Here is a 14938-nt window from a genome sequence, read left to right on the forward strand (position 1 = left end):
ATTACGTAAGTTTCCTAAACATGAAAAAAAATGATGAGAACTTTAATAAGCACTTGACCATGGTTTAATCCAAAATGTTGTCTAGAAAACTACTTATTAATAGTAGTATTGATCGTATCAAGCTACTAAACATATCCTCAACCGAAAACTTTTAGAAGTAGTGCATATGGTATATATTGTGTAGCCAGTCTACGTGAAAAATGTATATAAATATATAAGAAGTACAGCCAACATAGTTAATTAACCAGAAAAAGAAATTATAAAACTCGCCTGGGTTGCTTTTTGAATTCTTTGTATTTCCCAGTGTTAGTTGTATGAGTTTGATTAAAATCCTAAGCCAACGTTACGGAATACCTAGCTCATGTGTCCAGCATTAAAAAAAAATTTAACATAACACGTATATATCAAAGGTAAAAGGTCTGTGGAGTTGTAGGTGAGGCGGAATGAGGAAAAAAATATTTTTAAGTAAATTCAGGGTCTGATTAGCTAGGTGGTTAGATTTTATCCTGCAGCCGAAACTGTCAACATCCTTGACTGACTAATTGGATGTGCCCAGCGAACCGTTTTAGTCATTTGTAAAGATTTATCAGTTTTACATTTCGATTCCGTAATGGATTTTTCAGTTAAACGATCTAACAACACGTATGGTGGTTCATGATCTAGATAAGCCGGCTTTAGCCTATCAATACTTACTGTGTCGATGTTTCCATGTTTTTCTATCACGAAATATTTAGATTTTCTTGAGATGACTTTGAAAGGACCTTCAAATGGAGGACTGAGTGGTGCTTTTATTTTGTCACATCTTATCCAGACGTGCGTGCAATTGCTTAGGTCTTCAGGTACATATGTGGCGCGCGATTGTTCACGAGTATTAATCGGCTTAATTTTAGACATGTGGTCCCGTAGTTGATCTACATAATTTTCTGAATTAAGTTTTTGACTGTTAGTATTAGGGTTAATAAATTCACCTGGTAGTCTCAGAGTTGTTTCGAAAACCAGTTCCGCAGCTGAACACTGCGTCAGTTTTGACAGATGTTCGTATTCCCAACATAACTAACGGTAGGAATTCTGTCCACTGATTGGGGTTTGAGTGAGATATAAGAGCGGTCTTTAGCTGACAATGAAAGCGTTCTACCATCCCATTAGCCTGAGGATGATATGCAGCGCAGCGTATCCTATTGGAGCCTAGAAGTTTAGCCAAGTTATTAAATAGTTCGGATTCGAATTGCGCTCCTCTATCCGTCGTTATTGTTATGGGTGTACCAAAAATGGTTACCCAGTTCTGCATGAAAACTTTGGCTACTGTTTCCGCTGTGATGTCCGCTATCGGGATGGCTATAGGGAATCTGGTAAATCGATCTATGCATGTAAAAAGATAATTGAAACCGTTTGAACGTGGTAAAGGACCTACCAAGTCGATATGCACATGGGCAAAACGTACATCTGGTTGCGAGAAAACACCTATGGGTGAATTTGTGTGACGATTAATCTTTGATTGTTGGCATGCTGAACACTCTCTAACCCATTTGTGTACATCCTTCTGTAAATTCGGCCATATATATCTGGCATTGATTAGTTTCGTTGAAGCTTTTGCGCCAGGATGAGACAAAGAATGAAAGTTATTATATATCAGCTTTCGCATATTTTTGGGAACGAAAGGTCGCGGCATTGCCTTGGTCGTGTCACAGTAGATTAGAATACCATCAATAGGTGATGGTAACTGTTTTAGATTAAGACTTGAATTGTTTGATTTAAGCAGGTTTTGTAATTCTAGATCCTGCTCTTGTTCGTGTCTCAACGTCTCGAAGTTTGCTGTAGACTGCTGTAGTACGTTCATTTCTAGTCTAGATAAAGCATCTGCCTCCTGATTGTCCTGACCTTTGACATGTCGGATATCGCTTGTGAACTGTGATATATAGTCAAGGTGTCGGACTTCTCGAGGTGAGTATTTATCGGCTCTCGCTTTTAATGCATTCGTTAGTGGTTTGTGATCCGTAAAGACTATAAATTCCCTACCTTCTAACATGTGTCGGAAGTGTTTAATGGTCAGGTAGATTGCAAGAAGTTCTCGCCCGAAGGTAGAATACCTTGTCTCAGCTGGAGCGAGTCTTTTTGAGAAGAAAGCAATTGGTTTCCAGGCGTTTTTAACCAGTTGGTTAAGGGTACCGCCTACTGCTTTATCTGAAGCATCCACCATCAAAGCAAGTGGGGAAAGAGAATTCGGATACATCAACGTAGTTGCTTGAGCCAGTTTATCTTTAAGCTGTTTAATAGCTTCGATGGCGTCAGAAGACAGTTTGAATTCTTTTGGTTTTCCTTTGAGTGAATCTGTCAAAGGTTGCATTAATTGTGCACAACCTGGTATGAATCTACGATAGAAGTTAGTTAGACCTAGAAAACTTCTCAGTTGTGTCAGAGAACTAGGTATGGGGTATTGTTTGATGGTGTCTACTTCTTTTTTGATCGGTTTAATCCCTTCTGGGCTTATTGTGTGACCGAGAAATTCTAAAGTTTGAACACCGAAAACACACTTACTTTGATGTATGTTTATTCCATGTTCATCCAGTCTTTTCAACACTGCTTGTACATGCTGTTCGTTTGATTGTAAATCGGGGCTGGCAATTAACAAATCGTTTATATACCCCTGCGCGAATGGCATATCTCGAAGTAGGTTACCTATGAATCTTTGAAATATCTGTGCCGCAATTCTCAGGCCGAATGGCATGCGTACAAACTCGAATAAGCCAAAAGGTGTGGTAATAGCTTTCTCGGGGATATCTTCATCAGCCAACGGGATATTGTGATATGCCCTGACTAAGTCAATTTTAGTGAATATGTTCATACTTTGTAAGCCGTTTGTGAAATCTTGGATATGCGGTATTGGGTACCTATCTGGTACGGTTTGACGGTTTAGGGCTCTGTAATCCCCGCACGGTCGCCAGTCACCTTCATTCTTCTTTGGGACCATATGCAAAGGGGATGCCCATTGACTATCAGAGGGACGGATAATACCCAATTGTAGCATATAATCAAACTCGGCCCTAGCGATTTTGAGCTTATCTGGTGCTAGTCTCCTGGGTTTTGCAAACACCGGTGCACCTTCGGTTTTGATAGTGTGACTTACTTTTAGTTTGTCTTTAGAAGGCTGTGGGTTTGGTTTAGTTAAGTTTGGAAATTTCGCGAGTATATCTTGGAATTTCGCTGTTGTTACTGGAGAAGTTTTAATCAAGTTAAGAGATGTGATGTGACTTTCTTTGCATTTTGTGTAATTCGAGGTTTCTTTCAGTGTTAAGCGCCGTTTCTTGGTGTCAACTAGAAATTCGTATCTCTCTAGAAAGTCCATCCCCAGTATTGCCAGATCTAAGTCGGCTACCGTGAAAACCCAAGGGAATTGCCTCCTGAACCCCAAATCTAGGGTTAAAGTTTTCTGCTCAAATGTCGCGATTTTAGTTTTATTTGCAGCTTGAAGTGTAATTGATGATGTTTCTCGACTAATCTCAGTTTTATTTTGAGGGATGATGCTAAGAGCAGCGCCAGTATCCACCAAGAAATTCAAGCCAGAGTTTCTGTCTCTAACATAAAACAAGCGACTGTTTAGGCGCCCCTCCTCAGTCGTCGCGACCTGGGGAGGGGTTACTCGTTTCCCGCTGCCTTAGGATTATGCTTAGGCCAGGCGCATGGTTGCATGCACTTGGTTGAGTTGACACCAAACTTCCAGTGGTACCAACAAAACTGCCCAGATTGTCTGGACATTTGTGACCTGTTTTGTGACTTGGCTCGTGGTCGTTGTGGTGACCTGCTCCTGTTTCTATGACCCATTTGCATTCTGGTGACAGCCTCAGTGAGACTCTTAACACTCGCAATGAGTCCTTCTATTACGGGGTCTTTTGCTGATTCTACTTTTTTGAGTGTGATTTATCACGCCTGAACCAGTTGGAGGACCTCTTTCCATTATTCTGTCGGCTATACGCGCTAAATGAGATAATGAGGTTTCAGGATCTTGTGCATCCAAACAGTGTTGGACGTAGCATGGGAGAGCTTGTATCCATCCTTGTTTTAGGACTGCTCCACCCACTGTGTTATCACCCACTAAGACTTGGAGGTGACGTAAAAACTGTGACGGCGACCGATCACCTAGTGTTTCACCTTGAAAAAGTCTTTGAATTCTTTGACTATCTGATGATGATAAACGGTTCATTATCTCTCGTCTTAAGATGGTGTATGGTTGTGGTGATGGTGGATCTAAAATCAAGTCACGGACTTCTTTGGCGACTGAAGGAGGAAGGATAGAACACAAATCTCTATAGCGAATCCCTTCAGATTTGATATTGTGTCTCGTGAAATAATGCTCTAGTTCAGCAAACTACAACTCGGGATCACTACGATCAAATTCTGGAAGTCGGGATTTCGTAGTCATAACAGTGTCTATCTCCACTGGTGACAAATCCTCCAGAATATGGGCTTCTATTGAGTCTGACATGAGGTATGTGACAAGTATAGCGATAAAATTAGCACGAAAAATGGTTACTATAACACGAATAACTTAAGATTATAAAAAATGAACTATTTATATACCCAACTTAGTTTACGGATAATCAGGTCTACTTTTACGATTGAGTACAAAAAATATAATATTAATAACAAAAATGAGGTTAAATTTGTGTTCAAAAGGGCTCACCAATTTCGTGTCTATAGGTAAGCCTCGTGCTATTGATAGAAGAAACCAGACAAGTAGTGAATAGGTCTTTATTTCGATCTTAGCGCAGTCACAGTGGAGCGTGGGATTATCTGTTCAGACAAACAAAGGCTCTCAACATTCAATATAAGATAATAGGAAATATAACGCCTATACAAAACAAGGAAGTGAATGAATACTTGAACAATACTGTTTTGGCATATGCTTGGTTGTTTGAGGTCAACTCTTTACCAACCAACCTAAGCTGTTACACGATTACCACCTCACTTACGCGCGTCTAATTGATGTGCATTGGTTGTCTTTGAACTTGACGAGAATCAGTGAACTGTTATAAACCTGTCTGACCTAGTGACACGTCACTGGCCCTACATGTTTTTTGTAATTGCACGTTTCACTTTCATTTTCTCTTATTTCCTGATGGAGTGTCCACTGTGGTGGACCAGCCAGATATGAACGCGAAAAGTATAAACAAAGTTACTAAAGATCAATAGTAATATTAATATATAGAGTTAATTGTTACAAATACAATAAAAATTTGGGACGTCACTTAAATTGATAAAATATTGGGTGTTCCGATTGGGTCCGGTAATGTTAATCCACAATTATAAATGCTTGGTGATTCTGTGCAGGTTGACGAACTCTCCAGCGATATAATCCAACGTAGAATGTGATATATTCCAATTTCAGTCTAGAAATAATGATGGTATATGATTTAGACTTCAGTTAACCCAATCACAAACGAAGATAGAACGAGGAATGTGTGAGTAGTAGTGCATTTGTTAGCCAGCAAGAGTATGTCACGCCATGTCAGTATCGTAACGGAAAAATGTGTTCAAGGTCATTTACTAAAACAACAGTTACAGTCATTTATTGTTAAATATACATACAGTGGAAGGTTGACAAAATAAATACAAATAACATTGAAAACTATTTACAAAATAAACTTGTCAGTCATATCTCCACACCACTTTATCTCCACGTTTCCGATTGCTTGAGCGACTAGAACTAGTGCATTTCAATGGCTTGACTAGTAACCATCGGATACTGTTAAAGGGCAGAAACCATTCCGAAACAGGAAGAAGCGAAAGCAAATAAAACGCCTGGTATATAAAAACTTGTGAACAAGATATATGGTTATGTATTTATTGAACTCATGTTTTCTTAAGTATATCTACCTGAAGCGAGAATAAAATTTAAAGTAAACGAACTAATGATTGACAGAGCGAAACGTCGTCGTAGTAACTCATTATCATATTACACGGTTTATGTTATCCTCATGAGATTGTCATTGAACATTCCGGGCGGTAATTCTCAACGTACGTTACTGTCCGCAGTTCTTCTGTAATGTGTAGTTCCGTCTTTAATTCAACCTTGCAGATATGTTTGCACAATGAGTGCACTCAACATAAATGTATTTGACAATATGTCGTCTTCCCAGTTGTTATTGTAGAAAACAGCGTGTAGCAATCGGATATTTTTTTTTCAGTGTTTCTCCACTCAGTTTCTGAACCTGTGGGTATATTTTAGGTGTACGGTTACATTTTAATATCATTACGTCTGTCGTTAATTTAATTATGACTTAAAACTAAGTGCGCGAATCCGTCTGTTGATCTATTATGAGTTCGTATGTGTAGTGCGAAGTTTTACTAGTTTTGTGGATGGATAATGAAAACCACTGGGTAGTCTCAAAGTGTATTAGTTTCAAAATGATTGTTAGTGTGGATGGTCCTACATTGTCATCAATCAGTCGTTGACAATGTTTGTGACCTTGTCAATTTATTTGTTGGTGGACAGGTTGTTCATTTCCATAATTTATCAAATATTTTATTTAGAAATATTCGCGATTTCTTGGAATAATCACAATCAATCAATAGGCTAGCTATTTTATTTTGTGAGATCTGTTTTTCTGAAATTTAAGTATCGTTGCGGATCGCTCGAGACTTTATTACAATGCGTTTACCGTTGCTTTCAAATTTTAAAGGTTTTATTATTTGTCACTTATACTCCATTCTACATTTCAGAATCCAAACGATGTATTTATTTTGATTACTGATTAGTTTGAAGGGATTTCTCAAAATGTCGGCTTCTATTGATCAAATATTTCACACTGGCTTGCTAGATTTACCTTGCCATCGTTTGCTTGAAGTACAGTGTCTAAAGTTGAGAAAACCTCTCGTCTGCTTAAGTCCAGTTGCGAAAATGCACATTGTTAATTATACTTTAAATATAGTGAAAAGTCTTTGTGATGCTACTGCTCCTAGTTGTATTGGTGATATTATACAATGCATAGATTACTGTTTTCCGGAGAAACTTAAACCTTCTCCTCAATTTCTGGATGAGGTTCAATCTCAGGTTGAGAAAGGGAAAAGAAAAACATTGTATATTTCTGCTGATAAAGTTTTTTCCTGCTTCAAGGTAACTGTAGTTTGGCCAATTTTATTTGTATTTTCAGTTGGTGTTCCCACGCATGGAATCAAATGTGTCCTTGTTCCTGACACATCTGATGGAACATATTATGGCACAAATCGTTCAGGTAATATAGCATTTAAACCGACAATTTCTTAGTGGGTTGTAAATTACGAGTCGAAAATTCAGTCAGGATATATTGAGGCTACAGATGTTCATGTAAGTGTTAAAAAATAGTATATAGTTTGGCTCAACGTAATAAGTGAATATAGTGTGAGGTCTCATGATTCTAAAATAACTAATAAGTGTGGTAGACTAGAACTGTTTCTTCAATCGTTATTATAGCTTGTCAAAAAGAGAATATTGTTATTGTTATGTTAGTATTAACTTGTTTCTTGGCTCATATATAGATATAGGAAAAAGCTGCATTAATATATTGTTGATATTACATCATGTATTCCAAAAAAAGTGACCGACATGAGGAAAATAGCATATATTTGATATATAAGTTTGTCAAACCTCTTTAGTCACTTTATCATTAGGTAGAACTTGTGATAACACAAAAGTCATGTTTTCAGTGCCACTAAACAGGCATTAGGTTTGTCTGAAATATTGATGATGTCACAGGTATTCAGTGTTTGACAACGCTTCTACCAGTAACACCTAATATATTTCGTTCCCACCCAGAGAAATCAAAAGACAGAGTCGAGGAGATCGGAAGAGTATATTTGGCGATGACCAATATATCGGAATTCTCTGATCTAATCTGGCTAGCGATTGCGGTTGATGTTGAGCACGGCGTTACCACACGTGATCTGGTGCAGATGCATGACCGAGGGCCTTCAGCTAGATGAGTCCACTAAAACATATGGTCAGCATCCAATGTCGAAAACTTACAGAGCTATTTATTTTGGGGATTAATTTACCGCTACAATATATGACAATAAATCTCGGCACTTTAAACTGGCTATATTAACTAGAATGTGTTTGTAAAAACATTTATTTGTCGTGGATAGTTTTGCATCAGTTACTAATTAGCATGTTTGACATTCGTTTCTCTCACTCAATACAAAATGTTGCTTCAGGAGTGATATGGGTTAACACCTGTGTCCTCCCAGTATTCTCTGTCTAACCTCAGAGTCGCTAACTCGGTGGTCCCAAAATATACGAGCAGTAGTTTGAATATACTTACAGTCGAATAATAGTAATCTACGAATATCTTTTATTTTTAAAGGCCATGTTCCACATCCATAGGGTAAAACGGAGAAAACTGCTGTCTAGTGAACTCACCCTTTAGTTGGCAGACGGGTGCTCACGCTACAAGTGATGTAAGTTGGCAAACGCGAACTGGGCTTTCTGGATTCGTTCCAAGATTTTGCTAGTCAATAAAACTGATGAGACTTCCAATATCAGTGAAATAGTCGACACAAAGCTACTTCACTCTTTATCCTTAATTCGGGTGTTAACCGAGACCAGTCCTGAGGCAACATTTTGTGCGAAGAGTGGGAGAAACTCATCTCAAACAACCTTGTATAGTTTTTTTTAAAAGGCCAGAAGGCTTCATTTTTTTCAGCATCTTGACCAAACTTCTTGATCAACAAGAAGATCTGGTAAAAAATCAGTTTCTGATCAGTCAGTGGGTGAGAGTTTTATTTCTGAAAGAATATTCGTGGCAAAGTTATTTAAAATTTTGTGCTGATTAGTGACTAGCTTCGTGAGGGAGTTCTCGGAGTTCTAGTGAGAGGCTATGACCAGTGGAGCTAATCCGTGTCGGGTAGAGACAGGTATCTACCTCAGTGCCATGGAAGACGGTCACGCAATTTTCTGGATTGGTTGAGGTTAGACATTAATGCCGCTGGATGCCGGCTCAGTGGTCTAGAGGTTGAGCGTTAGAGCCCTGGGTTTGAATCCCGCGAGCGGGGTCGTGGATACGCACTGCTGAGGAGTCCCATAATGGGACGAAACGGCCGTTCAGCGCTCTCAAGTTTTCAATGGTGGTCTAACATCAATCGGTTCATGGTGTCAAATAAAAGTTTGTACTTTTTGGTCATCGAGTAGTGCCAAGGTACTAGGTAAGGATGGAAAACCCATTGATGGCGCAGTGGATCCACATCGACTGAGGTGGTTTAGACACGTGTTGCATATGCTCAGTCACCTCCTAGCTCGTTGTATAATGGTTGCTGGTGTGAAAAAGATAGGAACCGGGGAACTAAAATGTATCATTAGCCCATGAAGCGATTGACTGTTGAACCGAGGCATGTAAGTAGTTGCAGACCATCTGGTTGGGGTCCACGTGATAATTGCGACCAATGGTTACGCTTTGCATGACATGGCTTAAGTGCATCCATTGTCTATCGTCTTTTGGATCCTAAGTTCCTTAGTTATCGTATAAGCTGTTTTATCTTCTCAAATAATATATTCTAAGCTTAATCTTTTTTACTTTCAACAGTACTGTTATGATTTATAACACTCTGTGGTGTGACAGCCTGAACCGATGTACATGTTCAAGCTTCTACGTTGCTTATGACTGAATGATTGGTTACTAATTAGTCATGGAGTTTCGTAGTATCTATCCAATTTTTTAGATATTGTATAGACTGGTTTGTATATTTTCTGGTTGGTATTTTAGCATTACAATATATCTTACTTCATTTGGCGTCTAGCATATCTTCAGTTTATTTGGAGCACCAAAACTATCAAAATCACCAGTTTGTTATTCCCTCCCGTTCCTACCTAGAAAGTCTTCAGATTATAAAGATTATGCAAAAGAAATTCAATATTTATTGCGATTCAGTGTCCAGCACCTTGGAATAATTGTACGCATTTTTGGTGACTCACTTATGGAAGAGTTATCGCATATCCGCATTGTTACAGAGTCACTTCTTACTGAATCTGAAGATACCCGTAATATTAACCTGACTGCTCGACGTTTACTAGGTGCTATTAAATCTGCTCAGATTGTTTTTGATCGTGCTTCAGAAGTGCATAGTCATGTAACTGTGCTAAGTGAGTGTATCGACGATGCTTTTGAGGACCAAACTCGTCTCATCGGTTCATGTTTGATAGTAAGTCATTTAATTAGATTATAATTCGCTAACGAAACACCAATCGGCTTTTACTTTACTCTTATTTATGCCGCTCGGTCGAGTTATCTTACCCAATGAATTAGTGATATGCCATTCCGAAATACGGTGTTTCAGATAATCAGTGGATCATTACATATACTTGCTTTTTACATCCATTTTCAGCCCGGATTAATTTAATCTTAGCTAATATTTAGTTAAATGTTTTATAATATTTACAAGATAGTTAAATAGACATTTGTTAGTGAAGTATAAATCTCAACAAAGGTCGTGGCATGAAACCTAACTTTACAGCCAATCCAGCTAAATTACTCAACATATGAAATTATCGTTGTGCTAGCTTGAGGACTTGGTTGCGTGTTTTCACCGACATCCACAAACATTAAATTGTTTGTGTCATTCGTTCACAATAAGTAATTATTTGGTGTGTGAGACGATGAGTTCTCGTCACTGTTTATGGCGCTTTTGAAATTCTTAATGACGCTAGTTTATTTATATAATGAATATCGTTAGCACTAAGCTAGTATCTCTAATCAGCCTTCAAGATGAATATGTTTGTTTAGAAATATTTTTACTTGACTTAGTTACCGTTCAACATGGGAATTAAATATTAAAGTTGAAGTATTTCTGTTTTCCTGGTAGTCTGTTTATGATCGTGTGCAAAGGAAGTTTGGTACGTTATTATTTTGATTCCCTTCGAGTATCTTGTCAGATCAAGTAGATTGAGCGTTTATGTATCTAACTTATATACTATTTGTGGCTAGTTTTAGGAGTTACACAAAATAGTTTGTAACACTGTAGAGGTCTGTTCAAAACTAATCACCTGGTCATCGAGTTATACAGAATTATATTTTCCAGATCATTATTTTTATGTAACGTGTTGTAACCGTAATTCAGTTGTTCGTCTGTTATCGGTTCACTCATCAAATTATTTTTTGCTCAATTTGAATACTGATTATCGTGTAGTATTTTTAATTTGGTGACATACGATTTAGTCTAAACTTTTGGCCTTAATTAGAATTCACAGAATAAGAAATAACACTTTTGTGTTTGTATGGGATATTTCCTAGTAACTAAAATTAGATGAAGATTGATAAAATCAGGACATAAATATCAGATTGAGTTATGTGACGTGGCTGGATAAACTCAAGGGGACTGAAACAATCTTGAAAAGCATGAAACTTCAAGTTATTAGGAGTATAATCAGTCAGTCAGTTATCTACAACGCAAGACCAGACACATGTATTGGTCCAAGTTGTCATACCTCATTATTACAACAAGATGATCAACAAATTCATAGTAGTTATTTCAATGGTGGTAATATATAAAAAAGATTGCATGTAAGGATATGATACAAGAAGAAAGAACTAGTTTACAGAACGAAAGGTATGGAGCAATTTTGACCTCACGATTTAAGGGACGACAGAGAATGTATTGTGGTCGATTCTGAGCCATGTCACCCAGAGTCTCCAACGATTGGTTAAGATAGTCGTGCAGACTTCAACCAAGTAGTCTGCATCTACCAACATGGCTCAGACCGGAAGCTAGCGGCTTTATGGACTGATGGCATGTTTTGGTTTGGCCGCCTCAAACTTTCTTCCATCCGTCTCCTACACTAGTCAGCATTGCTCACCGTGGTAATCGGTAACTGGGCATACGTAATGAGTGATCCAACCATCTCAGTCGATGAATATTCACAACCTCATCAACCGATTTACCACCATTTCCTAATATTCTGCACCTAACCTCACTATTACTTATCCGGAGATCCCTGAAGATGCGAGCAATATTTCTAAGATATCTGTGAACAAATACTAGTAACTTACGAGTATCCTCTACTATTAATGGCCACATTTCGCAGCCGTAAATTAGAACAGAACGAACTGCTGCACAGTATACTCGTCCCTTAATTGATAGACGAACATATCGCCTTTGCCATAGGTGACGTAAGTTGGCAAAAGCCAAACGAGCTTTTTGAATCCGTGTAGAGATTTCGTCAGACCAACCGATTGTGACTAATCAGACTTCTAATATAAGTGAAAATGTCGGTGCGATTGACTACTTTACTTCCTATCCCTAGTTTAGGTGTTAACGCAGGCTAGTCCTGAAGCAATAACTTGCATTTAGAGGGGTAGAAACGCATTTCAAACATCCTGGCATTGTTGCTCAGTGCTACTAAAAGACTCCATTTTATCGGCATCTTCATCAAACAGGACTACATCATCTGCGTATTCTAAGTCAATAAGTGGAATCCCGGGTAGGAAATCAATTCCTGAAAATTCAGACGACCAGAACGTTACTTCCAACAGTAGGTCTATGATCAAATTAGACGAAAATGGAGATAGTAGATAGTCTTGTCGGCCATCACTTAAGGTTGCAAACTCAAATGACGGTTCACCATAAGCTCTGACCCGATTGACAGTGTTTGAGTAAAGAGCCCTCACAAGGTTTATGCACTTCTGAGGTACTCCTTTCAATTACAGACTGTGCTGCAGAAGCTCTCGGTCTACGGAGTCAAATGCTGCTTTTAAGTTAAGAAAAACCATCATTGTTGGACACCGATAAGCATGCATGTGTTCTAGAACCTAACGAATCGTGTATATGTGGTTGATGCAGCCACAACCAAGTCTGAAGCCAGCCTGATTTTCTCGTGTTTTCAGTTCACGAGTCTTTGTTAAGCGTCCGATAATTATTGAGGCTAGTATTTTAGACGCTACATTAGTCAAACTAATCCCTCTGTGGTTATCACAGGATGATTTTGACCCCTTATATATTGGGACGATCAGCGATAGCGATCTGTCAGATGGGATTACGTCCAGTTCCTAGATTTTAGCCAAAATATTAGTCAACCTAATCGTTAAATTGGATCGACATCCTTAAAGACATCTGGAGTTAACCCATGTAGACCAGCTGACCTTCATCGTTTCAGATTAACTATAGCATTTTGAACTTCAATTAAAGTCGGGGGACCTACTTCAATGTTCCATTCAGGCTGTTTTGAAATGGTGGGTAGCTGTAGGGTTATTATTATTATTATTATTATTATTATTATTATTTAAACACATAAACATTGGTACAAGGAGGAACCGAATACACATGCGCTACACAATAACAATGAGACTGGTAGCAGTTATGATTGATTCATGCAAGTGCTCTGATACTGCCCGGGTGCCTAAATCGAAGCAGGTGACTTTCTTGGGGAGCCACATCCGAAGCCTTTGACCTGAAAATCTAATCCACAAGGCAGTGGAGCAACGTAAGGAGATGTAGTCCCATGGTAGCCGGTGACCAACAATATGTTCATACGCCATTTGTTTCCTCAGGATTCTGGAGCCCATGTGCACCAGTGATTTAGAATCAGGGTTTTCCAACTGCCTTAGGTGGATCCTCCATGTCCACCAACCCGGTTAAAGCTCCGAACATTCGCTTTTCGTCCTCTCGACTTCGTAGACAACACCCCCACTGCAAGAAGGCAGTGATTAGGACTTCCTTGTCAGTGGTTGTAGTCACGTGGCTATGTAAGAGGATTTGTAGAGGGAGAGCGGACTCTCCTCACTCTCGGCCGTACCTGTGCATTTGGGGGCCTGTAGAGTAGCTAAAGGCCAGCTGAACTGCCCCCCCCAGAAGTGTCACGCCCATCCTTCTAAACATCTAGACTGAGAGCAGATGAGAGTGCTGTCTTTTTCTGAGATTGTCTCACTTAAACTTGATTTCTTAATTCCGGTTTCTCTTATTAGTCTGAAAAGCTATCTACAGCCTACCTACAACCGCTGCCTTTTATGTCTATTTTGCCTTTGTTACCCACCACTGCTCATGATCGTCCCGGAGACTTTCGGTTGTCCTAGATTTGCTTTGCTTTGGTCCTTCATCGTGTTTGGAGCCTGACGGGATAAGTTTACGAAAGTCTATCAGTGTAGTAGATGTCTCAGAAATCCACTGGTTCTTCGTAACTCATTTCTTCAAATCACTGATAGATGTCGCTGTTGTTTCCACAGCTGTTCGTATATCTTTCCAAGCAACATCTGGGTCAGCCTCGTTTTCGAAATCGCCTGAATGTGGCTTCAGTTGTTTCTGGATTTACCTTTGGCTTTATCATCACCAAGTTCAACGCCAATGGGTCTTCTTAATGTGGCTTTTCTGCTCCCAGTGAGGCACCAGCAAATGTGTGCTCGTATTATGACATGATCAGAGTCTAAACATGTATTCCAGAACGAGCGACAGTCTTCTATCGAGCCTCTCCAACGATGACTGATGGCAATATGGTCTAATTGAGTCCATCGTTGGTTTGGTGCAGGGGGTCGCCATGTTAGTGCTTGTTGGAAACAAACGATTTTCTGAACACAGTTGCAGCAGACGGTCACCATTATCTTTTCGCTTGGGCGGAATACCAAAATACCCACATAAATGTCTTCCTGTTTGCTTTAAGCTACCTTACTTACTCCTGCCCACCAGCATTCTCCACCGAACTCCATCCTGGGCAATCCTTTGCCATTGCTACTCATCCTTTTAATGCCTGCTTCCGATTCTCGGTACATTGTGTTCTTTGGCCTTCCTCTTCTCCTTTTCACTTCAGGATCCCAAGTTAGCGCTTGCTTCGTGATGCAGTTTGATGATTTCCGCAATGTGTGTCCTATTCACTCCCAGCGTCTTTTCTTAATTTCTTCTTCAACCGGAAGTTGGATTTTCCTCTCACATCTACCCACCTAATTGGGAATTAAAGTCACGTGCTAAAAGTATTATGTCTGAGTGTTTA

The 14938-nt window shown here is 39.2% G+C and overlaps 1 protein-coding gene across 2 annotated transcripts in view; it reads left to right on the plus strand.

Annotated features, from left to right (window-relative positions):
- Positions 1–5988: 5988 nt before the first annotated feature.
- The window catches only part of MS3_00005717 (uncharacterized protein), a gene marked incomplete at its 3' end in the record, with an annotated part of 42131 nt that continues 33181 nt past the window's right edge, over positions 5989–14938 (plus strand). Inside the window, exons 1-5 of one of the 2 annotated variants that reach the window (XM_051213808.1) lie at positions 5989–6677; positions 6718–7111; positions 7149–7229; positions 7262–7321; positions 9766–10167. In XM_051213808.1, the coding sequence (XP_051073497.1) occupies positions 6773–7111; positions 7149–7229; positions 7262–7321; positions 9766–10167 (882 nt within the window). In that variant the 5' untranslated portion in view covers positions 5989–6677; positions 6718–6772. Of the gene's footprint in view, positions 7112–7148; positions 7230–7261; positions 7322–9765; positions 10168–14938 lie in introns of both variants that reach the window. The other variant, XM_051213807.1, reaches the window with a different exon arrangement.

The sequence above is a fragment of the Schistosoma haematobium genome, chromosome 1 (assembly GCF_000699445.3).
Source record: "Schistosoma haematobium chromosome 1, whole genome shotgun sequence".
Taxonomy (NCBI): Eukaryota; Metazoa; Platyhelminthes; class Trematoda; order Strigeidida; family Schistosomatidae; genus Schistosoma; species Schistosoma haematobium.